The sequence below is a fragment of the Anolis carolinensis genome, chromosome 5 (genome assembly GCF_035594765.1).
Source record: "Anolis carolinensis isolate JA03-04 chromosome 5, rAnoCar3.1.pri, whole genome shotgun sequence".
NCBI lineage: Eukaryota > Metazoa > Chordata > Lepidosauria > Squamata > Dactyloidae > Anolis > Anolis carolinensis.
In genome coordinates, this window is record NC_085845.1 from 148,035,260 (window position 1) to 148,059,897 (window position 24,638).

Here is a 24,638-nt window from a genome sequence, read left to right on the forward strand (position 1 = left end):
TTTAAAGAAATCTTTGAACGATATGTTGTATGTCTGAAGATAGAAAACTGTCCCAGTCTTCTTAGAAGGTAAAAGGACTATCTTGAAACTATGAATTGGATGGTCTAATTTATATGGGAAAATATTATAACAGATTAATGTATTTTGATTATTCTGTAACCTGCCTTGAGCCACGAGAAGAGGCTGTTAAGAAATAAAATAATAATAATAATAACAATAATATAATTAAAGGACTCTACTTGTAAGAATCTTGATAAACAGTATCTAACATGGGTTTTTCAAGAATGAATTTACTAACTAAACTGTCACTCATTTTTTAAAAATTTGGGATGTTAATTTAGTGAACTGTGGGCATGCTTTTATAATTTATCTTACTATTGAGGAAAGTTTAAATGCAAAAGGGATGTCACTATGTCCTATAACCTAATACTCTCTAATGTTTTTATCAGTATCATAGTTGGGATTCCCCCCTCCCCCAAATTCACAAATGAAACTTCAGAAAGTAGAAATATATTTCAAAATGGCCTTGTTAGGACGTGATAATGTCTTAACAAAAAAGAAATTCAGCTGTATGACTATTTGTCTGAATAGAATCCGTGAAACACAGACAAAGAGTGCATGAAAAATGTTAACTATTTTTTTGTATTTCTTTCCCACTCGCATCCATAGCAGAAGAAATTATGCAACAAAATGAGCTTTATTTTCATAGTTTATGTAAAACACAGAATTCCATTTTTATTGACTTGGAATCGAACATCTGATCTGTGTGTATGTTTGGGGGGGGGGGGGGAGTTATGCCACTGAAAAGGAGAATGGCAAATTTACTCTTTGCTGTTAGTTTGCCAGTGCTTTTGTAAAGTAATGTGCAGCCTACCACAGAGGTGGGCAATACATGGTATGTTCTACCACAAAAGCGGGAAACTTGTCACATTCCAACTGCTAAATATAAATTCTCCTTAGCCTCATGCAAACAAAATCTGGAAGACTACACACATTGCTCAGTCCTAGTTTAGTTCCATCACTTGGATTTGCCAACACAGACAGTAGTGGGCTAAGATATACAGAAGAACTAATCATGAATAGGATCAGGTTATGCAAGAGAAAGTATAAAGAAAGCCACCATGATAATTTAAGAAGGTAAGATAGTGAATATTATACATTGCTATAATATTTCACACAAACTGGTGGCTTACCAGGACCATAGAATAGCATGGTGACATTAAATTCACTACTTCCTCATCCACTTGATTTTGGGTTGTTGTGCCATGAAGAAGGTTTGGCTTCACGCTGATCATCATTTGACATTTTTAATGATTCAGAGCCTGTTTACTGCATCAATTCATTTTAAATGCAAGCCTTTTTCTCTTACATGTGGTTGTTTCCAAATATGTGTCACATGAAGACAACAAGCAAGTAAATACAAGCAGTATATAGAAATAGCTAGCAGCCTTTTCTGAAAAGTGTAGCAGCAATTTTCCTGAAGCAGACAGTGGAGGACTAGCAATTGGATGTATCTGTTTACTGCCAAATGACAAGCTAAATAGCTAATTGATAATGGATAACCTAAACCTTTTGCAAGGGTGTTTAAAATAGTAATGTAGAATGATGCCTTAAATTACACTCTTTATTCCTTCTAAAAGTGCAACCCTATCCATGATTACTTAATTCAGTGGATCTTACTCTTAGGTAAAAGTGCAAAAGATCTCTGGCTAACTCAACCACAAATGGCGGCAACAACTCAAGTACAAGTCTTTCCCATTACTGAAACAACTTGCTTTTATCCACAGCTATGACCGCATTTTATGAATTTTAATGTTTTACACTGTAATTATGTATGTGTGTGATCATAATTCTATAGTTTTATCATTTTAGATTTATGTATTGTCTATACAGCTCTTTGCTGTATTTTGTTAGCTGCCCTGAGTCCCTTTAGGGAGATGGTGGCGGGGTAGAAATAAAATTTATTTATTTATTATTGCCAACTAATGTCAACATCGGTGATTAAACTTGATGACTTTGCACTTCACCACCAAAGTCCAATTTTTAATATTTCAATGGGAGGGATGATGAGTGGATTGTTTGGATCAAATCTTTTTTGGGAATGATCAAATAAAGAGGCTGAATATCCCCATGCCACATATGAAGAGACTTCAACTGCTCTTGGCTGTCATCACTGAAGACATCCATATGGGAGATTGCTGGTATGTAGGCCTCTTCAGTACAGATGTGCTCACAAACGTCTAATTGTTCAGATGTGCATCATAAAAAAGATTAATACAAAGCATATCTTCTGTATTTTGTGATTAAGAAAATAAGATGAAAAGGGAATGTGGACAGGGTTTTCCTTAGTTCAGGGAAATCACTGCTTTCAATTTGGAGCCACTGGAGTGCAACTAGTATAGGCAAGTGGCATTGCTAACACTTGGGAGTTGTGTTCCCTGCTGCTAATTTTGCTTTGGAGAACTGTGATACATATCGGTAACTTTGGATGAATCACATACAGCACCTGAGGTAGCAATAATGAAATCTACAGGGAGCAAAAATGGGACAAGTATATTTGTGCATAGAGCCAATACAATGCTACGGGTTGTTATTCACTGTACTTGAGATGAATTGGCCAAGGGGGCAAGGAATTCGCCTTTTCATTCCTCTGAGCATCAATCTGTCATCTTTTTTTTTAAAGTACAGACCTTTGTGAATAGAGCAGTCTAACTTGTTAAAAGTGATACGCAAACACAACCATGTAACTTGCTCATAAATTTCAATTATCCATTAAACACACAAACACTCTCTCACACACACTGTACACTATTGGCAGTTGTTTGGAATGCTTTAGCACTCATTTGAATACAACAAAGTATTTCTTGTAACAAATGCATAATTATTATTTGTACCGTTAATTTACAAAAAAGGTATCATTTGGTTAAAAACAAAGCTATAAAATTATTAGAAATATATTCTATAAGGAATGTATAATCCACATGAAACTGTATAACGTTTTGGCAATAAACCTGTATCCATATACAATGTATTTCTTTTCTGAATCATAGCTCTATTAAAAAATAAGAATGGAATGTCTTTTCTTCCCTTCCCTTTTTAAATAAATGTCCATTTTTGAGGTAGTATATTCCTTTGGTCCATAGAAATGAGATTTCGGGGTTACAGCGCGAGGGGAAACTATGTATCCAATTCAAATGACTGAAAAGCAGGAGTCCTAAATTGTTCAGCTGGCTGTTTGTAAATGCAATTGGCATTGTCACCATCAGGAAACGTCCTGTCCTTTCTATGATCATCCTCAGATTCTGAGTCAAAGTCCAACGACTCATGAAGATGATTACAAGAGACTTGCGGTTGCCAAATGGGTGGCTGCTTACAGCTTGAGAAGGAATCAAGTTGGTGTCTCCATATTGGTTTCCCAAATGTTCCTTAAAAAGACAGAGAGAAAAAAGTTATTAACTGGTTTCTTTTGAGGAAAAAACAGACAAAAGCAAGTGACCAATGCTTTAACAAAGCCTTTGTGCTTTCATCTCTTAACATCATAGGATCATAGAATCTGAAGAAACCACATGGGCCACCTAGTCCAACCCTGCCATGCAGAAAAAGCACAATCAAAATACCCCTGACAGATGGCCATCCATCTGTTTAAAAGCTTCCAAAGAAGGAGCTTCCACCACACATCATTCATGCTGATGTGAGCATGACTTTAGATTCTTTGAAAACATTTTCAACTGTCCCATTCCAAGGCAGCATAGCTATGGAAGGGGGCTTTTCCCCACTTTTCTCTAACTGGCCAGAGAACTATGTATGAAACATGCAATTTCCCAATGGGTTCTCAGAACTAAGGCTGTATGATCACAGAAAGTTGGCTATCTGCCATTCAATTGTTTCACGACATAGCAGGACATAGATACCAGGTTTGCCTCCAAAAAGCAGGGCAGTGTAATGGCAAGAAAGGTCTGGATTCAAATCTCTATTTTGTCAGCAAACGTGTCAATTTCTTTCAGCCTAATCCATGTCAAAGATAAGACAATGCTGAATGGTTTCTGAAGCTCTTTGTAGGAAGAGGAAGGTTAAAAACAACCTATAAATGATTCCAACTACTTTACCCAACTAATGGTATGCAAACCTGGCTACTACACGCATACTTTGTTGTAGTGGAGGTAACAGCCAAATAAAAAAATAGCAATGAGGATGAATGGTTCTTTTTATTTATTTTCCAAGGACAGATGGACATGGCCAAATTGCCTTTTCCTTCCCATTCACGTATATCACAGTAGGCAAATCCAACCATTTTTTCATGGGTGGGAATCTTGGGAGTCCTCTCAATGCTGTTAAGACTATCATTCCAAGCATTTTTCACTACTGCCCATGCTGGATAGTGATTTTCTGCAATGATCTGCAACTTAGCAACATCTATAGGGAGACATGATTTCGATCCCCACTTTACTTAATAACCTCTAATATCCCTATCATTTATTCTGTGAATCAGATTTTTTAACACCAATTCTTCTAACTTCATTTTCCCCCAACTTGGGGATAGAAGTAAAACAACCTAATGAATTTCTTGTCCAAAGGCATCATCTGAAGCTTTTACAGCAGGAGTTGGGTCCTCCATATATTAGTCAACAACTCTCATCAGACCCAGGCAGCAAAGACTATGGTAGGAGATGAGAGGGGTTGAAATCCAGACACATCTGGAGGACTACAAATTCCCCATTCCTGATTTATAGTGTACAGTGTTCCCTCATTTATCGCGGGGGTTATATTCCAGGACCAACCGTGATAAGTGGAAATCTGTGAAGTAGGGACACTATTTTAATTGTAATATTTATACATTATTTTATTTATCCCATTGCTGCTGCTTCTCCTACTCAGGGCTGCCTCATAGCTTTGGCCCTGCCATGTGGCTCTGGCTGCTTCTGCCAGGCAAGAAGAAATGCTGCTCCTCTCGGTGAGTGGATGAGGGAGAGCGGGTGGCAGCAGTGGCAGAAGAGGAGTCTGGCTCTGGCTGCCTATGCCAGGGAAGGAATGCCACTCTGCTCGGTGAATGAGCAAGGGAGGGCGGGCGGCAGGGGCAGCAGAAGAGCCTGGAAGAGGCGGACAGACTCCTCTTCTGCTGCCACTCCATCTGGCCATGCTGGGAAACATAGAGGGCTTGGAAGAGGGGGCGGGACTCGTGGAGGACTCTGCCCCCTCTTCCGTGTCCTCCACGTTTCCTCTTCTGGGCTCTTCTGTGGCCGCTGCCGCCTGCCCTCCCTCGCTCATTCACTGAGTGTAGCGGCGTTCCTTCTTGCCTGGCAGAGGCAGCCAAAGCCACATGGCAGGGCCGAAGCAAGGGGGCAGCCCTGAGGAGGAGAAGCAGCAGCAATTGGGTAAATAAATAAATAAATATTCCTGCAAAACAGTGAGTCCGCGATAAGCGAACCGCAAAGTAGCAGGGAAACACTGTACACTTATGACTGAAAACTCAGAAACAAATTTAATCATGTTCAGTTGAGCTTACTCTCTACTAAGTGTGTTCAGGAGTGTTATCTTTATTGTGGCTATATGTGATGACTTATGGGCCATGTAGTCCCGTTCCTAGTACTGTTGTGACAGATGAAGAGGAAAACTTGGGTTTCCCACCGTTTCTGCCAGATTTGGAGCCCTTGCAGCTGCAGGATGTTTGCCCACAAGAAGTCAGACAAACAAGCCTTGAGGAGAAATCTCCCCCATTTTCTCGCTGTCTTTATTATAATCAAGATAGACACGCGCGGGAGGCGACTCGCCGAAGCGCCCGGATAGCTGCCAGACAATTAGATGATTAAGTCTATTTCCCTTGGGAAAGTTTAAGGAGTCCTGCATCTGGACAGTATAGGTTTCGGTTCTTGTTCCCCAGAGGAAGTGTGCTTTGGCGGGAAAACAAGATCCTATATAGATGCTTGGCCACAAAGGATTCCTTGCGGAGTCAATTCGTCAGCTTCGGGAGTAGATTGTGTGTGGACTACGCTACTCCAGTTTCCAGGACCTTGCTCTCGTTCCAGCCCTGCCTTGTTCCCCGGACCTCGCCACGGATTTCGCCACAGACCCTGTTCTTGCTCCTCGCTTCTTGTTGCCTTGAATCAAGCCTTGTTTGCCAAGAATCTAGTTTGCTCCCCAGCCTTGCATCAAGCTCCATGGACTAAAGGACCTTGTCATTTCCCCTCACTTTGCTTGGCAAAGTGTGTGTTTCGGTTATTGGATTACAACTTTGGACTTTAATATCTCATATTGGACATTGTTTTCCTGGACTATATTTGACCTTTCCTGAAAGGTCTACTTCTGAACTATATTCTACACTTGTTTTTATTAACTTTATATATTTCCTCAATAAAGATATTAGATAGATTCTGGCCTCTGTGTATGGTTATTGGTGCTCTGCAGCCTGGGTCCTGACACTATATGTCTTCAAGCTGACCCTGATTTATGGCAACCTAGTCTTAAGGTGTTGGTTTGCAATATGTGTATGTGTATATGTTTGTAATATGTATTGTGGGTATTTAATTCAAATTAAGTTCTAAGGTTTTTTTAGCAAGATTTGTTTAGAAAAAACAAATCTGTGGCTGAGACAGAGGGACTTTTTCAAGGATACCCATTGGTTTTACATGGCTAAGCAGAGATCTGAACTCTAATCTTCAGAGCCCTAGTACAATAGTCAAACCACCCCACTGCACTTTAATCACCTATTAAAACATACCCATGAAAGTGCTACTTGTAGCAGCAGAAGATGGTTCTTGATTCCTCTTAAAATCACACACATCCATGTTTAGATGTGAACTTCTTGTTCCATCTTCTTCACTTTGCATGCCAACAGAAGGATGCAATTTACTACTTGGAGTATGTATTCCAGCAATGCTGATATACTGGTCAAAAGGATCTTCAGGTGGGTGAGGTGGAGGATAGCATTCTTTCCTTGTTAAACAACTTGAATCATAAGTGTCCATGCACGCTGTTCTTTGCTCTGGAGTGCAGCCTTAAGCAAAACAAAATGAGATGAAATTAGAACCTGGTGAGCTTCACAGAACAAAAATTCTGGAAGCATCCAAAAAGAAAAAGAAATAAAGTATTGAAAAATGTCTACATTACCTGTGTGGTATACTTCAAACACATCTGGTCCACATATATTCCCTTTCAAATATATGCTTCCTGACATTCCCAGATAATGGCATAAAAATGGATCTGTTACAGCTTCCAGGTCATTTTCACTGCAATTATCCATATGACAAATTCCTTTAAAACAAATACAGGACATATTAGGAGCTGCAGTGTGTTTCTCTTAATGTTAAACAAGGGGAAAGGGATTTCAGTAATATTAGTTTGCTGTGTGCTTGTCCGCTGTGTCCTGCCTCATACACAGAAGAAGAATTGTTTGAATCTACAGACAATGCGGTCACTGTTGCCGGTTTTTGTCAGAAGACATTTAGCTGCTTGTGCGCTTTCTATTTTTATCAGTTTTATACTACTTTATGCAATGCTTTTGAAATGAAATAACTAAATAAGGTTTGCTGTGTTGCTAAGCTTGCAGATCTAGAACCAAATGACTGCAGTCATTAGACACAAACACTCCTTCTTTGGGTTTATACATTTACTTTTCACATGCATAGAATCTTCCACTTGATAGTGAGACATAGAAAGCAGGTAGGAAAAAGTGGCTGCCATACAATCTCTTTTTCCCATGTGTGTCTCAGGGAACCAGTCAGGGAGAACAGCAAACACAGACATTGCTTTTGGGATGTGGAAGCCTTGAAATAGCATTAACCTGGAACAGAGACCTCTGTTTGTTGTTGGAGAAAAAAAGGAACAGAACTTCTCTGTGAGCAAAAAGGCCTCAGCTGGCACCCATGCTGAAGGCTCTTGGCAGCAATCTCCACACTATTAATATCACTGACCAATGTTTTGAAAGCTTGGCTGTAAGTGGGAAAAAATGAAATAAAACACAGAACAAGAATCTCCAAGTCATTTCCTGGAAGTGCTTTACAGCTGGGACATAGAAACATGAACATTTAAAGACATATGAAGAAGATGTATAGCTTGTAGAGTCGAACTGCAGCACACAATCCCCAAATAAAGCAGCTACTGGGCATAATGGCTGTGGATGATGGGAGCTGCAGTCCAGAAGGTCCAAAATAAAAGGTTGGGAGAGCTTCTTTAATTAATTAATTAATATCATGTTTTCTTCTCGCATGGGAACCAAATAGGGTTGATAAAAATGAAATTGTTTTTACATCTCAAAACTTTGAGTGAAAGAGACAGATGTCCTGACCAGCAAATGCAAAAACAAACTGTTAGCACTGACTGTTGTTGCTGTGTGCCTTCAAGTATTTTCTAACTCATGATGACCCTAATGCAAAACCACCATGGGGTTTTCTGAGGCCAAGTGTGTCTGACCTGCCCAAGGTCACCCAGTGGGTTTCCATCACTGAGCAGTGAACTGAACCCTAGTGTCCAGAGTTGAAATCCAACACTCAAACCAATACACCCGGCTGATTCTCTAGCAGTGGATACAAATATAAACATAATCAAACTGATACTTCCTACATTGAATTTACAAACACAATAGATTACATCTTGCACAAAGCTGAACCTGAGTTAAGAACAAATAATTTTTTAATTTGCAAACTTGTACAAAACTATCTGGGAGTAAGTCCCCCTGAATTAAACAGTCTGACATTTGAGACAGGTATACAATTGCCATGTTAAATACCTACCACTACTGTCTCTTTGCTGTAAAAAATATCCTCCCATAGACGATGATGAAGATGATACAAAGTGATGTTGACTTCCATTCTCCGACGACCCATATCCATCTTGTCTTTCGGCTAGAGTTCCCTGGGATGACAGATAACTGGGAATATCAGCAGGCAGATTTGTTTCATCTGTGATTAAGCAAACACATACAAAGTATCAATATCAGATTCTTTGCAGCTATTTAAAACAAACATACTTCAGTCAGTTTTAAAAAGTGATTCACTCTACAAAATGTGAGTAAAAAGGCAGAAACACATTTCTGGATGAAAACCTATGCAGAGTAACCGCAAACATATTTGAGTGTGCCTGCAGACTGCCAAGTTTCAGTTTACACACCTGTGTTTGTGATGCTACAATCCTCATTCCTTCTCCTTGTGTGGTATATGATGACCACCCACACAAGGGAAGTGCCCACCACACAGCAGACCACAGCTATGATCACAACACCCACAGTGGCCCATCCATCATCATCCAAAGATGGAGCAGCGTTCTGAGGAGAGTCACAGGTAGGAGTGGGAATTACGCTGAGGCGAATGTTGCCTCTCTCAGTTCCAAGAGTGTTCGACATTTCACATGTGTATTTCCCAGCATCTTCAAAATCTGTGTCCACAATGATGAGCAACTGATTTCCCGCAGCAAAGAAGTGCCTCTCTGTCACCACTAAAGTGCTGTCATCTTTGGTCCAGTTCAGTCGTGGTGGAGGACTACCACCGGCAATACATTGTAACACTGCAGTTTCACCTTTGGTCACTGTTCGGTCTAACAAGGGCCGCAAAAATGAGGGTGTTTCTAAAAGTAAGCAAGGAAAATCCAACAGTTATCTCCAAAAGATTTAATCAAATTTAGTTTGCTGTATGGGCCAACAATGTTCACCATCAGAGATAAATGAAAATACTAGTAGACATTAGATAACTACACTTTATCTTACCCAGTACTGTCAATGTTGCATTTGCAGAAATGCTCCCAGCAGTGTTTTGAGCCGTGCAGCTGTAAACACCTGTATCCTCAATTTTGACATCCACAATAAAGAACACATCGTCTTCCGGCATCACATGCATGCGCCGCTTGCGCGCTGCTGGAAAGTCAGTGCCACCATCTTTCTGCCACGCAATCTGGGGCACTGGGTGTCCGACAGCAGCACATTCCAAACGTGCCATTGCTCCTGCACGAATTGTAAGGTCCATGGGCACTTTGGTAAATGTAGGAAGCACTAAAAGAGAAGAAATTTTATACAGGCAGTTGGTTTCAGAATGTCTATACAGTGTAAGAAAAATCAATATCCACCTCAACGCATGGGAGATTATTTTCCACTACTTTCTCAGCTATTCAGTTCAATTTGGTCTAGAGTTTGGTTGAGCCTTTTTTTATACCAGTAATCTTTGAGATTTGATCTTAGGAACACTTGTGACTAGAGAAGTGTGTGGCTTTCAAAAATTTACTAGTACAGAATTAGTCATATTGCACTTTCTTCAAAATACAGCATTGGTTGCCAATTTGCTTTTAGGCTGAATTTTCAGCCCTGCCCCCAAAAGCAGATTCTAGCTGCTTGTCATTTTGTGGCACTTCAGATTAATCAAGCTTTAAAACCAATACTAGCTGGTCTTCTGTTAGTGGAATACAAAGGTGTACATCAATCTTATACCTGTGTAAATGTTTTGGGGGTCAGTGTGAAGGGTGGTAGCCCCTTTTTCTCCTGTAGTTGCCATAGGGCAGCTCTCACTGCCATTCCATGGCATATGGAGAAGGATGATGATGAAATGTCCCCATTGCCAGACATAAAATCATTACATCATCAACCAAGACCTCAGGAGACAATGCAATCATTTCGAATCTGGATAAGGGGACAAGGGATATATATTTTCAATACCCCTTTTCTAGGAGATGCAGTGAACCTACAGTAAGTCCAAGGGGTTGGTAATAAGCAGTTGCGACATACTACACTGGGCCATACAGGATTCTATCCAATGTGTGAATATGTTGCATCTAAGTTTCAAAATACATTTTTGTGTCCATATATTCTTCAAACAGCGCCTCAATGTCATTTACTTAGATTTTCTGGAGGAAAACTTTGGGGTGCAATTTGGTTAATGCATAAGGAAATGCAAGATGCTTACTGTTCACTGTAAGTTTAGCTTTGACAGAGTAGGATGAGCCAAAGTGATTTGAGATGACACACTGATATTTCCCTTCATTGCTGAATTCAACATTGCGAAGTCTGAGAATTGTGGTGTACTCCATCACTTCGCCTCCCTGTGCTCTGAGATGTGCATAATTCTCCATCTCTGCATCGGGCAGCAACTCATTGTCCTTCTTCCATGCAAAGGTCATTGGAGAATCACTGCTGCTGGCAGCTGAACATACAAAACTTAAATTGGAACCTTTAATTGCTGCTTGAGTTTCAGGCTGGACAGTTATTTGTGGCTTTGGAAAATCATCTGCAAATATAAAAACAAATAAAGCAAAATAGGAATAAGCTCCTAGGACTGTGTACTTGAGAAATACAAGTGAGGGAGAAACCTGAGAACCGGATTTGTACTATGGATTTTTTACTAGATGTTTTTGAAAATCTAATAAACATGCCATGTAATTTCTACAATCTGTAAATGGCACTCTCCAAGACTTTTTTAAAGCAAACAACTCATTCTTGAGCAGAACAGATGAGACTTTGGTTATAAGATAATTTGGACTATAGCTCCGAGTTCTATGTTCTTGGTTATGTCTGGTGATACTGATGAGAGCCAAACGGCAAAACATTTGCAGAGACAAAGTTTTCATGCTTCTGGTCTAGGGAAACTCTTTCCTTTGAGGTCAGTTCAAACCATCTCTTCTCATGTAACATCTGACAGCACCCAAAACAAGAGATCCTATATAGGATTCTGTTTCATCTTGGTAACTCGCTGGGATCTTATGTAACCTGAACAGCACAGGGAGTGAAAGGCTGGCTGAATAAAGGAAGGCAAGCATAGAATGTTCTTTCCTGGCTCTTGCATTGTGTATGTGTGAGTGTGTAGGAAGAAAAACCAAGATGTTACTGAACTCTCCTCATATGGTATTATAGGCTCGTATGGAAAAGACAATAAAAATACTAGCAACTTTGTTCCAAAAGCCGAAATACAATTAGGCTACAATCCTACATCCTTAGTTGGAATTTAATTCTAAGTAGGGTTTCTTTTATTATTTTCCACTTACAAGATACTGGTTTTGCAAAGTGCCACCTTAACAAAGAGGTATGAAGCGTTTATGAAGTCACTATTGCATCCATATTGCTTTTTTTTTTTCTCCCTTTGGGTTGTGGAGAAGCAGTGTAGTTGCTTTGGCCCAAGGCATACCAGTTGCCAACTTCTACTACATAAAATATAATGGTCACATTTACAAGTTGTAAATCAGTGAGATTATTTTATATTTAGATATTATGGCACATTTCAACACTTACTTTGAGTTTGCAAGAAACTGCCTTTGGGTGTGAAATTTATTATCTTGAGATAGCTCCGAGAAGTACGAATTACATCAATTTTGAATTATAAGGAGCAGAAAACCTATAAATACATATTTTCTTCTTTGTTAAACCCCCCTTGCCTGTTTTCCTGGCTTCTTTTCTTCCCAGAACTCTAACCTAGCATGTTCAATTAGCTTCTAGATACACACACACACACACAGTTATTTTCATTAAATTTAGAAAGCCATGTGGTATATTTCTCCTGCTGAGCAATCATTATAATGAATGCAAGGATGAGTATTTGAATTACAGCCATTCAGCTGCAAGATCTGAGAATTAAGTAGCACGCTCCTTCCAGACTTCAAATATATCTTTAGGCGACACTTCCTACTGAAACATTCAAATGATAACTAGGATATGAAGATCAAGAAATGTTTATTCAATTCAGTAAATTTGCTCAGCCCACTAAGAAAAACTGAATGTCTTCCTACTCCTGGAATATGCTGTGTAATAAGATTAATTCAAATAGTAAGTCTCTCAATTAGACACAAGAAATTAGACACAGATGGCTTTAGTGGATATCTTATTCTATGGAAGGCAGGATGCGTTGCAGTTAGAGGCTCAACAGCCAAACACCTCCAAGCTTTGGCTCAATTTAAAATACAACTCTCGTGTATGCGATTTTCTACAGCTCAGTCTAAAATCCACTAAAAATTATGTCAATTGTGCTTTCTGCTCTACTGTTTCATTAGTCATATTTTAGATACTTCAGGACAGTTCTGTTTGTTGTTGTGCGTCTTCAAGTTGCTTCTGATTGATGGTGACCCTAGGACACACCTATTGCAGATTTTTCTTGCTAAGATTTGTTCAGAGAGGGTTTGCTTTTACTTTTGTTTAAAGAGTTTGGTTTGTCCAAGCCCACTTGGTGGGTTTCCATGGCTGAGCAAGGGTTTCCAGAGCCATAGCTCAATATTCATACACGATACACTATACTGGCTCTAACAGTTCTAACAACAGTTGTGCTTCTCTTTTCTATTCTGTATATATGAATCAGTTTATTTCAGTGATAATATACCACTGTGCACAGCAATGACTGTGCTACTGGTTCAAGAATGGAAAATGCTCATGTGCAGAACAAAAGCAAGCATCAAAATCCTAGTAAAGTTATTCAGCATTGCAGTAACAGTAATCCTAAATTAATACACTGTTATTTGTGAAAGAAACTTCTACCCATAGCCTTAAGAGATATAATACCACAAAATAGCATGCTGCAAAGAATATTACTTCTTGTGCAAGAAATCACCTTACTTTTACTTCTACAAGATGTCAAAGCTCATTTCACAGAGATATCAGTCCACATATTTTGGTATTTAGGCAGAGTAAAGGGCCTATCTGAAATTCAGGGATGGAGGCTAAAGCAATGATAGGCTTCTCATGTGTTTTGATAGAGATTATTACAGTCCCAAACACCTGGAAATGTCCAGGTAGCGGTTACTGAAACCGCTGTAAAAGCCAGCTGTAACTATGGATGGCATTATTGATATCCTCCTCTATAGCTGGTTCCATTGACAGTTCACAGAGAGGTGTTTTACAGACCTGGTCTTTCTCCAAAAATTGAAGGTATGACTTTTCAGGTTTGGCTTCCATGTTTAATATGTAACAAAATGAGAAAGAACTTTGTTTCTTCCATGAATGAACATAAACAAATGACTATACCCATAGAAGAGTTCATAGTGAAATTGAAACACACTACAGGGATTTTTTTTGGGGGGGGGGGGGATTAAAAAAAGACCAAAAGGTGGGACAATGCCCAATGAATAAAAATGCCATGAAAGTTGAAGATGCTAATTAATATAAAAACATGTTCAAAAAACATTGTGAGAGCTTCTGATGAGAGGAGAATTCATCAGACTCCACTGATTAGGATCCTTTTCTCATGGAGGTTTGATGACAATCAATGGCCACAGCCCACTTCTAGAGGGATAGACAGAAAGTAAAATGTCTTACTTTAATTGAAAATTGTGGCGTGCATGTATGTGTGTGAGAGACAAAACATATTTCGGATTCTCATTGTTTCTGGAGATATGGGACATCACTGGGATGACAGAGGAAACATAAGATGGCAATGCTGGATTTGTATCTGAACCACATTCTGGCTTTTACACAATATATCTTCCATAAAGTATTTCCCTATTTTAAAATACTAGGTATGCATCAGTCTAAACATGTCAAGCTATGCCAGCATATTGAGAGCTGTGCTTACCTAAGTGGTACTCATATTTTGCGCATATACATTTGTCACCACAAACCACTGTTTTTGCCTTTGTACACAATGCGTAAGTATGGAGCACATGAAATTAAGTCATAAACTGTCATTCCCTATTTGAAATGAAACCACAAACTCTAAATATTCACAGATCAGAGCTCATGAGAACTGGAATGAAAAGGAGTATTTTAACAAAGTAAAGTAAAAGTTACTGCTACAGTTCAGGTAATAAAAACAGACACATCTTCTGTAAAGCAATCCCCTACTTTACAATCTTGACAGTGATTTTAAAAAAATGTTTTTAGGCTTACCACAGACAAACCCATCCAGGCTGACAGTAAAAACGTTTCTTCCTTTCAGTATCTGAGGGTGGGCACAAGTCGCATTTACAAAAGTCTGGAAGTTATTGTCTACCAACCAACCAGGTAGCCATTTCAATTGGCAATCACACAGAAGACTTGATGTGTTTAAGTATCTAGAAAAAAACCAGATCAAAAGAGGCAAATTCAGTTCAAAAGAACAACAATCCTTTGGAGAAACAATCAATATTAAAATCAAACCTTAAAATAAGTCATAGGTGAAACTGAATTTAACAGGGCAATAAGATAAGTAAACAAAATAAAAGTCAAAGTCCATGAAAATGTGCAAGGTATTTATTTACTTGATTTGAATACTATTAAATTTCATTCATCATAGAAAATAACTAGATACTACAAACATAACATACATAGTAGTATATGAGCGAAGTCTCACTCAACCCTGGGCAGCATCCAAACAACAATGGAAAAAACTCCAAGCGCTCTAAGGGTCTTATGCATCTCTCCTCTTCATAGGTAACTTGGGACCTAATTTTTTATTGACTGTACCTAGAGTCATTTCTTTTAAAGAAATTATTTCTCATCTAGTGTTTCAAACAAAGAATTTCCAATGTCTCTGCTGCCGGCTAAAAACATTTGCCCTTCGCTTTTGGTTGTTCTTACTCTAAAAGGGATTTCAAAAGCAAATACAGTAGAGTCTCACTTATCCAACACTCGCTTATCCAACATTCTGGATTATCCAACGAATTTTGTAGTCAATGATTTCAAAACACGTGATATTTTGGTGCTAAATTCGTAAATACAGTAATTACTACATAGCATTACTGCGTATTGAACTGCTTTTTCTGTCAAATTTGTTGTATAACATGATGTTTTGGGGATTAATTTGTAAAATCATAATCTAATTTGATGTTTAATAGGCTTTTCCTTAATCCCTCCTTATTATCCAACAGATTCACTTATCCAACATTCTGCCGGCCCGTTTATGTTGGATAAGTGAGACTCTACTGTAGGCCTAAATCCATCATTGGTCGTACATGGACTAACTGAAATCAGTCAGACTTAAATTCTGACAAGCAAGTCCCGTTAATTTCAACCACAGTACTCCAGGTAAAACTAATGTTACATTTAGTCCAAATTGCATCAACTACTTACAACAATTTACATACCCAGAAGCAAACTCATTCAGAACTATACCAAGATTACACCTTGCTGGATCAATATGCTTCCTTGCTAAGAGTGTGAAAATAAATGCTAGTAAATTTAGCCATATACTTGGTCACTGGACTATAAAGCGAAGGTAGGAAAAATAACCTTTCACGTTAAAGGGAATACACAGAGGAAGGAAAAGACCTAGAACTTCCAGTTTTTTACCACAGTGGTTCTCAACTTGAGGTCCCCAGATGGTTTTGGCTTTCAACTCCCAGAAATCCTAGCAGTTGGTAAACTGGCTGGGATTTCTGGGAGTTGTAGGCCAAAAACATCTGGGGATGCCAGGTTGAGAACCACTGTGGTAAAAAAAAACCACATTGTTTTGAGCTTTTTTTCTAGGTCAGCTCAGATTGGGTTGAAAAAAATGAGGAGAATGAAGAAGATACCTCTTACACAACTTCTACCTCACTTAACAGCTGACCAAATATATATATAAGTTGTGAAACAATGCTCAGATCTGCTTTGATCAAGAATGTCCTTGGTCTGGAAATTGTCGGACTATTTTCTTGTTGTGTAGAAGTTTCATGCTTTAATTTCTATAAATATCTGGTTCTTTTCTCAGATTATCAACAGTTTTTTTTCATTACTTCCTAACTATTGTTCAACTATTGTATAAAGAAACAGAGAAAAGGTCAAGATACTTACAGCTCTTTCAGGTTCTTCATTTGTGAGAATGTGTTTCCTTGAACTGACATGATTGCGTTGTTGCTGAGATCGCTGAGGAGAAATGACAGAAATTATTACAAATTAAGACCAAATTCTCAAATTCCGTTCTGCAAAAGAAAAGGGGGAAAAACAGCTTCAGGGGATTCCTGGACTCATATTTACAAGAAACAACAAATTTTAATGGATCTAGAGAATAAGGTAAATGATCTTATAGTGAATACGAATGGTTGCATATGTCAGCAACTGTAGGACTAAAAATGATTTCCAACTACTTACAGGTGTTCAAGTGCATCCAGACCAGAAAATGCTTTCTTAGTAATTGATCTAATCCTGTTTCCTTGGAGTAGCCTGGAAATATAAATACATAATGTATAACAGATGCAATAAAAGAAGTGCCACATTTTTGAACCCTCCAAGAATGTCTCTTGATAATTGCTTTTAAGACACATTTTATGGGTTGCTTTTTAGGCCTTTATGCTGCCACAAAGTTATTTCGTCTCCTAAATCTATATATGCCTTCTGCTTCAATAACTACAGAGATGAAGGCATTTCAAGTATGTTTAATGTATATAATTTGGTAAGGAAAGCAATTATTTCAGGAATAGATCTAAACCATATCATATTTCCACATCTGTGCCCATTCTGGAATAAGTCTTCAAATTCTAATGGAACCATTTCCAGTACATACTGGATTGCCTTATCAAATGTTGCCCTTGGGCACCCGTCTCAGACAGTCTTTCAACAGCATGACCCTTTTTAATTTCTGTGGTGAAGAAATTTGCAAGGTTTATGATACTATATCTTAACTTTAAAATAAAATAATATTTATTTATTGTATTTATATCCTGCCTCTCCCCATCATGAGATATTTATTGTACTTTTAAATCATCTCATAATAAAATTTCCTAGCTGGGCCAACAACTGAAAACCAGTTTAAAACCGGAAACATCCAATAAAGCAGAAATCCAATAACACCACATTGTAAAATGCAAACATCAGCAACAAAGGAGAGACTAAAGCAATGTCACTCATACAATCAAGCCACAATGTGATCTTTATAGAATTAAGTTTTAAAACACACTTTAATATCTTCTCAATCTAAGAAGAACGAGTGTACTTGTTTGCACTTGAGACAAAAGAAGATTAAATGAAGGATAGTATGTCAAGAGACAGTATTAAATTAACGTGCCCTCCAAACAGGAAATCAATACAAAATTCTGCTGTTTCTAGATTTTTGCTTCAAAATTTCTCCACATTTGCTCACTTCTTCCGAGCACGGAACTAAAGAAAGCTGATATTCTGATAACTAAGCTTCAACTGACCTTATGGTCCACATTTCAGTGGAAATAAAAGATCAAGTTGCTCAGAGACCCAGAACCCACTTAGCACGTGGCTACCAGTTCTGCTCTCATCAAACACAACTGTTACATATCTCCCCAGCAACTTAGCACTTCAGTTGCTTGGTTTTCAAAACCTTCTATCCCTTGTCTTTATTTATCTATGGTCTCTTCTCTAATGGGATGGGAAGAACAAAAACCTTTGTGATAATTCATGTTTATAAATCTAGGTACACAGGAAAGAAAATCCTCATTTTTACTTATATACAGTAGTAAACTTATACTCACAGCCATTTCAGTTTGTCAAGGCCAGAGAATGCACCATTCATGTCTTCAATTGTCCATGAGATTTCGTTATTTTTAAGATCCCTATGATGATGAATAAAGCCAGATGCAATGTTTGAAAAAGGGTACAGACAATGTTTAACATCACAACAACAATGTAATTCTTAGAAGCAATAGTACCTGATATAAATGTTTTACCCAATTAAAGTCTCAGAAAACTAGCAAAGCAGGTGACCCTCCACATTATTGGCCTCAATGTTTGTGGGACTTGAATAGTCATAGATTTGATTAATATGTTTTTTCTTGGAATTTCGAGGTTCTTGGAATTTCCACCAGAAGGTGGCTACAGAATTGTGGTGGAGGACACATAGTCCAAAACAGGTGTTCTGTCAGATTTTCAAAAAAGCATTTTTATTTGCAGTTTTCCCAGTCTGGCATTTTAGCAATTGCACCATACTGGGCTCACTACTGCACTTGACAATCCTCAATACAGATAAGAGTTTACAGAGGGAACTGCCATTCTCCTTCATGCATGATGATACATGTCATTATTACTGTATAGAATGTTCCATAAAATGCCTGCAGTTTTGTGAAAGGACCCTAAATTAATTTAGTCCCATTCCCGCCGTTTAAAATGACAACAATCAAAAGACAAAACAGAAATACTATACGACTCATAGAGCACCAATTTAATTTTTTGGATATTTTCAACACTGAAGTTTCCTCAAAGAAACTGGAGGAGACTATTGTGTGACTCAAATGAAAAAGGTGTGTGAAAATTAATAAGAATTTGCACTTATCACTTAGATCGCATCTACACTATAAATTACGATAATACACCACTTTAACTGCTATGGCTCAATGCTATGAAATTATGGGAATTGATTTTTTTTTGCTAAAGAGTGCTGGTGGCACACTAAACTAAAACTCCCATGACTCCATAATAACGAGCTATGGCAGTGAAAATAGTGTCAAACTGTATATATTTTACAGTGCAGATGCACACACAGTTTTCTTTATCATGCTTCTCAGGCCTAGCTAAAACACACACTTTAGTATAGAAAAAATGTTTTTGGCCTTTTCAGAATATCTTGAAACTTACAAGGTTTGTAAACTGGTCAGTCCCCGGAAGGCACAATCAGCAATGTAGCTTACTTTGTTGTTCCCAATATTCAGTCTCAATAGCAGGCTTAAGCCAACGAAACTTGAATCTTCTAGTCTTGCTAACTTGTTGTATGTTAAATCCCTATAATTTGGAAAGGGGAGAAATGTTTGTTTTAATCAACACTACTAAGGCATTCAAACTCAATAAGAAACTATTTCTTAATTAATTTCACCCACATAACTTTTAATATATGTTTGTGCATCATTTTCCACTATGCACAGTAATTGCAAAACCAGCTTCTTTTATGTGAAAATTAGAGTCACAAAGGCCAAACAGAGCTGCTATAAAGAGAAAACTCCAAACCAGCTCAGTTTCTCACTAAAACTATGATTATATTCAACACACATACTGGCATTCTCTCTTCCTCTCTCGCACAGATACAAACACACACACACACAAAACTCTTGTCATCTTGGAAACTTTGCTGCCAGAAAATAAATAAATAAATATATATATATATATATATATATATATATATATATATATATATATCTCACACAGATCAATAGCAAGTAGGTCATGCCTTGGCTTGTAATCTACTCTTTAAAATGGAAGAAAGTTTTAAAAATACAAAACCACGACTCACAGCTCACTGAGTTTCTGGCAAAACTCCCAGGCATCAGGGTTGATCCTGCTGATAGTATTATGGCTAAGATGGAGCTGCTGCAACATCAGCAAGCCATAAAGCCAGCCTTTGGTAATCTCTGTTAGGTTGTTATGATCCAGCTGCCTGTACATATAAAAATAAAATTCCAGGTTTTACCTTTTATTTAACAAGACAAGATAGTGATCATTCATGCAGTAGGATACAAAAGCCAGAAAAAAATTAAAGACAATCATCGACACATTTATATTGGTCACATCACAAAACACCAAACAAGTAAATGAACTTCAGAATTCAAAAAAAGTTCAGTTCTGAAGACTAGGGAACTACATACTTACAGTATTTCCATGTTACTTAATCCCCAGAAAGCTCCATCCATGAGCCTAGCTAGTCCATTTCTTTGTAGTCTTAAAGATTTCAAAGAAGGGAGTCCTTGAAAAGTAAGCCCATCTATTTTTCTAATTCTGTTGCGGTTCATCTCTCTGGGGGGGGGGGGGGGGGGGAGAAATATCCCAAATTAATTAAAACAAACACTTGCTTCCCAAACAAAGCTTAAGTTTCCAACTGTGCATGCACACATTATCTACCCATTCTGAACCATCTCTGATCCTTTCTCATCAAACATCCAAAGTGTCCTTCAGTCCTGATGTAACCAATAACTCCCCAACAGCTACCTTTTCCATTTCTGATACATACAATGAAAAATCTGTGTCCAAGTACTGTAGCTACAATTCTTTTCCGTCTATAAAACATGTCTTGTTTGTGTGTCCTTATGCTGGCTTCAACCACCATTACTACTTTGTTCTCCTATTTTTTACACTGACTTTCTTCCACACTCCCAAAAAGCCCCTGCCCTTATGTGGTTACTACCCATATTGGTGCTCGATCATTCCCTTTCTACACTTGGCTTCCCTCTCATTTCAATCTTTTTTTCTCTTTCCTCTTTGCACGAACTCATTTTATGTCTATCCCATTTCAATCACCAACTCTCTTTATGACAACCCTCAAAGCAACTTTTTATATCTGCAAATCAGACTTCCTTTCCTTCATGCTTTTTAGCAAAGCCTTCCTCGAGTGACCTTCTGAACACCAACTAAACTGGTCATTTCACTACTATTGATGGTCTTCTACTCCATTTTTGGGGGGCTACACTCATGCAGAGAAGCCTCTTTCAAACGTGATTCCTGAAGGCAACACAGCAGCGGGGAGGCTAATTTGTTCTGAGAGAGGGCTGGGAAGCCAGTTAACTGCAAAGATTCAAGTTGGTATATACCCAGATAACAATAGCTTCTCTACTCAGAAGCTATTCTCGACTTCTTTCATATCATTTTATTAAATACTTTACTGGCAATGGTGAAGAAGAAAGTAAAGGAAATGCTACAATTTTTAATGCACCAGGACAGCATAATAAATGACAGTATGGTAGCATATTCAAGGCCAGACTTTCCAAATCTTGTCCCCCTTCAGATGTTTCAACTATGCAAGTTGGGGATGATGGGACCTAATGTTCAACACATCTGGAAAGCTCTAAGTTAGGGAAAGGCCTCTCAAGTCAAAGCAAACATATCAAACTAAATAAAAACCATAGAACAAGATGGAATCACAGGAATTGAACTTCTGAACGATCCAAAACGCCCCTGTCCTTATGTGGTTACTACATGTATTAATGCCATTGCCACATTAATTTAAAACCATTAGGTAGTTAAGAGGCTTCACTTACAGATGCTGGAGATGGGGGAGTTTAAATATCTTTTGTGGAATTGCTGAAATCCGGTTCCTATTCAGTTTCAGTACTTGAAGTGTACTAGACAAATTGTCAAAAGTGCCAGGTTCCAAGGAAACGATTCGGTTATTATTAATGTGGCTGTAGAAATAATGACAAAATTACTATCTTGGAAATGCTGGAAGATTTTACAATAATACCTCATTTCTACTACCTGGTAACTATTATTTCTAATTGAACATCTTAATGAGCACTTTTAATCTTCCACATCACTTTATCTAGTTCTCAAATGACAGGGAAGGATTTTGTTGATCCAACAGAAATGATACATTCAAAGATATTTGAAGAATTGACCTACTCAGTTCAAAAATATTACACTGAAAATTTTCAAAAACATTTTCTATTGTAATATCCAGGTTTTATCATTGTATAATTTTATCAACTGACTGATATTTTCAGCAAACCAATGTCAGATAAAACGAAGAACAGAGAAATAAAATATAGACATAGTTGAGACTAAATGCAGAACCCTCTGACAGCAAGATAAAGTAATTGAATCCAATTGTTGTAACACAACAATTAAAATCCTTACAACAGCACACATATTGATTGCGTTGAAGAGATATCTCACCTTCTCAGCAGAATTTCCCTGCCCCACCCACACCCCATTCAGACAATGTATTTTCAATTTAAAAACATGAATTATATGATTGTATGGATTCCCCTCCATATATAAATTCATACACATTGTAATGAAAATTTGGATCAGATGAAAGCCTTTTTATTTTAAATAATATTTTTACTTACAGGTGTTTGAGCATTAACGGTGGAAATGTTCCCATCTTCAAAACAGAAATATTGTTGTTGCTCAGGTCTAATGTTTCTAGAGACTGAAATGGCTTCAGGTGTTCCGGCAGGATATCTGAAATCTTGTTGCCTGTCCTAAGTATCAAAAAGAAAAATGGCAATCAATACACACTCATTTTCAGACATAGTATAAAGTAACTACATTTCCTGGGAACGTAAAACAAGATTTTCCATGAAGCAGATTCTATGTGAAAAAGTGCTGACAAACGCCCTAAAAATATTTATGAAGTACCTAAAATTGCTGAGCATTGTAATACACAATAGGTTTTTAGATATAGGATAACTGATCAGAAATTGTATGTGTGTATCTTTCTGTATGTGTGTATATATAATAGTATATATAGGATGGATTATGGGAATACATATGGAAAATGAGTATGTATAACTAAAAGGAAATACAGAAGACCAGATACTGAACCACTATCTGGAAGTGTTTAAGAGTCAATAGAAAGTGAATTGCAGACTAACTGGGTTATGAAAGGGGTGCACATTCTAATCAGAGGCAGGGTTTGGCCTTCCAAATTTTCTTACTAGGCATCAGACAAATGTGTTTTTTGTATTAATTTTGGACTTGTCCATGTAAAGTAAGGTGACCCCTCCAAGATCATTTATACTAGCTGCTACCACCCATTGATTTAAATCCATATGACAAGTAACAAGTCTAACTTGCAGAAATCTGTCCCCCTCCATTCCCTTAGGAGAAGGTTTGTATTGAGAGGAGAATATAAAATGAATATTTTTATTCTCAGAACTTTACATCAAAAAAGGTATCTCTTATATCAGTGGTTCTCAATCTGTGGGTCCCCAGATGTTTTGGGGGGACCCCCAGAAATCTGAACAGCTGGTAAACTGGCTGGGATTTCTGGGAGTTGTAGGACAAAACACCTGGGGACCCACAGGTTGAAAACCATTGTCTTATATTAAGGTATTAATAACGGTATTAATTTGGAGAAGTTACAAGGAAACAAAGAAAACATAATTTCCCTAAGATATCAAAACTAAACATTTCCCTTGCCTACTCAGGAATACAGCTGGAGTGATGATCTGGATGTTGATGGACCAGGTAGACTGGGAGCTTCATCCCTGTCTACTACCAAACATCCTCCTAGGGAATCCTGCTCCCCTTGCGTGCAACTATTTGAGGCAGTTTTCCACTTTTTTCAAGGTCTTTAGCCTTCTTTGCCAAAGAGTGCCATTGCCTCACCAAACTATAATTTCCATGATTCTAAAGCACTGAGCCTTGTCACTTAAAGTGATGCCAAAATGCATTAATCCTACAGTGTAAATGCATCCTCAGTTCTCTTCACTCAGCCTTTTTTGGCCTCTATTTGGAAAGTTCCTTGATATTCATGGTCATGTTATTTTGAATAATATACCTGCTCTTTAGAAATTAACAAATGTCCAACAGTCCATGCTGTTTTGACTGCTAAAAGTGATACCTCCTTGTTGTTACGTGCCTTTAGGTTGTTACTAAATTATGGCAAACTAAAAACAGGCCTACCCTATTCACAAGGTGTCTGGGGCTGAGAGTGTGTGACTTGCCTAAGGTGACTTAGTAGGCCAAGCAGGAATCCAATGGACAGAAGCTTTAACAAGTCTCATAACATCTGAATTTATTACATACAGACAAAATTTACAAATGAACTTGTATTTGGGCATTTGGTCAGCTTTTAGAGAAACTTATGATTAATGTGGTTATTTTTCCTCTTTTCATCTTTTTATTTTTCTGGGTTTTTTTATAATGGGATGTTACTGTATGCAACTGAGATTCCTTTTGAATGTAAATAACTTTTGAAAATAGTTTTAATCATCATGTATGATTTATATGCTCTCCTAACATCTACTGAATGCTGACAAACATTTAAAAAACTCCCATGTGTATTGCTCCCCATTGCTCCGTTTCTAAAAATGAAATTATAAACAAACAAACAAAAGGAAAAGATGCAAAAAGTCATGAGAGTAAAAGAGCACAGAGAAAGAAGAAAAGGCTTAAA

At 37.8% G+C, this 24,638-nt stretch overlaps 1 protein-coding gene across 1 annotated transcript in view; it reads right to left on the reverse strand.

The window, feature by feature from the left end:
• Positions 1 to 678: 678 nt before the first annotated feature.
• lrig3 (leucine rich repeats and immunoglobulin like domains 3) overlaps positions 679 to 24,638 on the reverse strand; it is a 72,752-nt gene continuing 48,792 nt past the window's right edge. Inside the window, exons 4-19 of the mRNA XM_003221265.4 lie at positions 22,585 to 22,719; positions 21,775 to 21,918; positions 20,393 to 20,536; positions 20,037 to 20,180; positions 19,388 to 19,531; positions 18,289 to 18,369; positions 16,940 to 17,011; positions 16,643 to 16,714; positions 14,780 to 14,943; positions 10,881 to 11,201; positions 9,695 to 9,976; positions 9,103 to 9,555; positions 8,727 to 8,894; positions 7,105 to 7,248; positions 6,716 to 6,991; positions 679 to 3,425 (exon numbers count right to left, since the gene is read on the reverse strand). Coding sequence (XP_003221313.2) covers positions 3,178 to 3,425; positions 6,716 to 6,991; positions 7,105 to 7,248; positions 8,727 to 8,894; positions 9,103 to 9,555; positions 9,695 to 9,976; positions 10,881 to 11,201; positions 14,780 to 14,943; positions 16,643 to 16,714; positions 16,940 to 17,011; positions 18,289 to 18,369; positions 19,388 to 19,531; positions 20,037 to 20,180; positions 20,393 to 20,536; positions 21,775 to 21,918; positions 22,585 to 22,719 — 2,992 coding nt within the window. The 3' untranslated portion in view covers positions 679 to 3,177. The remainder of the gene's footprint in view (positions 3,426 to 6,715; positions 6,992 to 7,104; positions 7,249 to 8,726; positions 8,895 to 9,102; positions 9,556 to 9,694; positions 9,977 to 10,880; positions 11,202 to 14,779; positions 14,944 to 16,642; positions 16,715 to 16,939; positions 17,012 to 18,288; positions 18,370 to 19,387; positions 19,532 to 20,036; positions 20,181 to 20,392; positions 20,537 to 21,774; positions 21,919 to 22,584; positions 22,720 to 24,638) is intronic.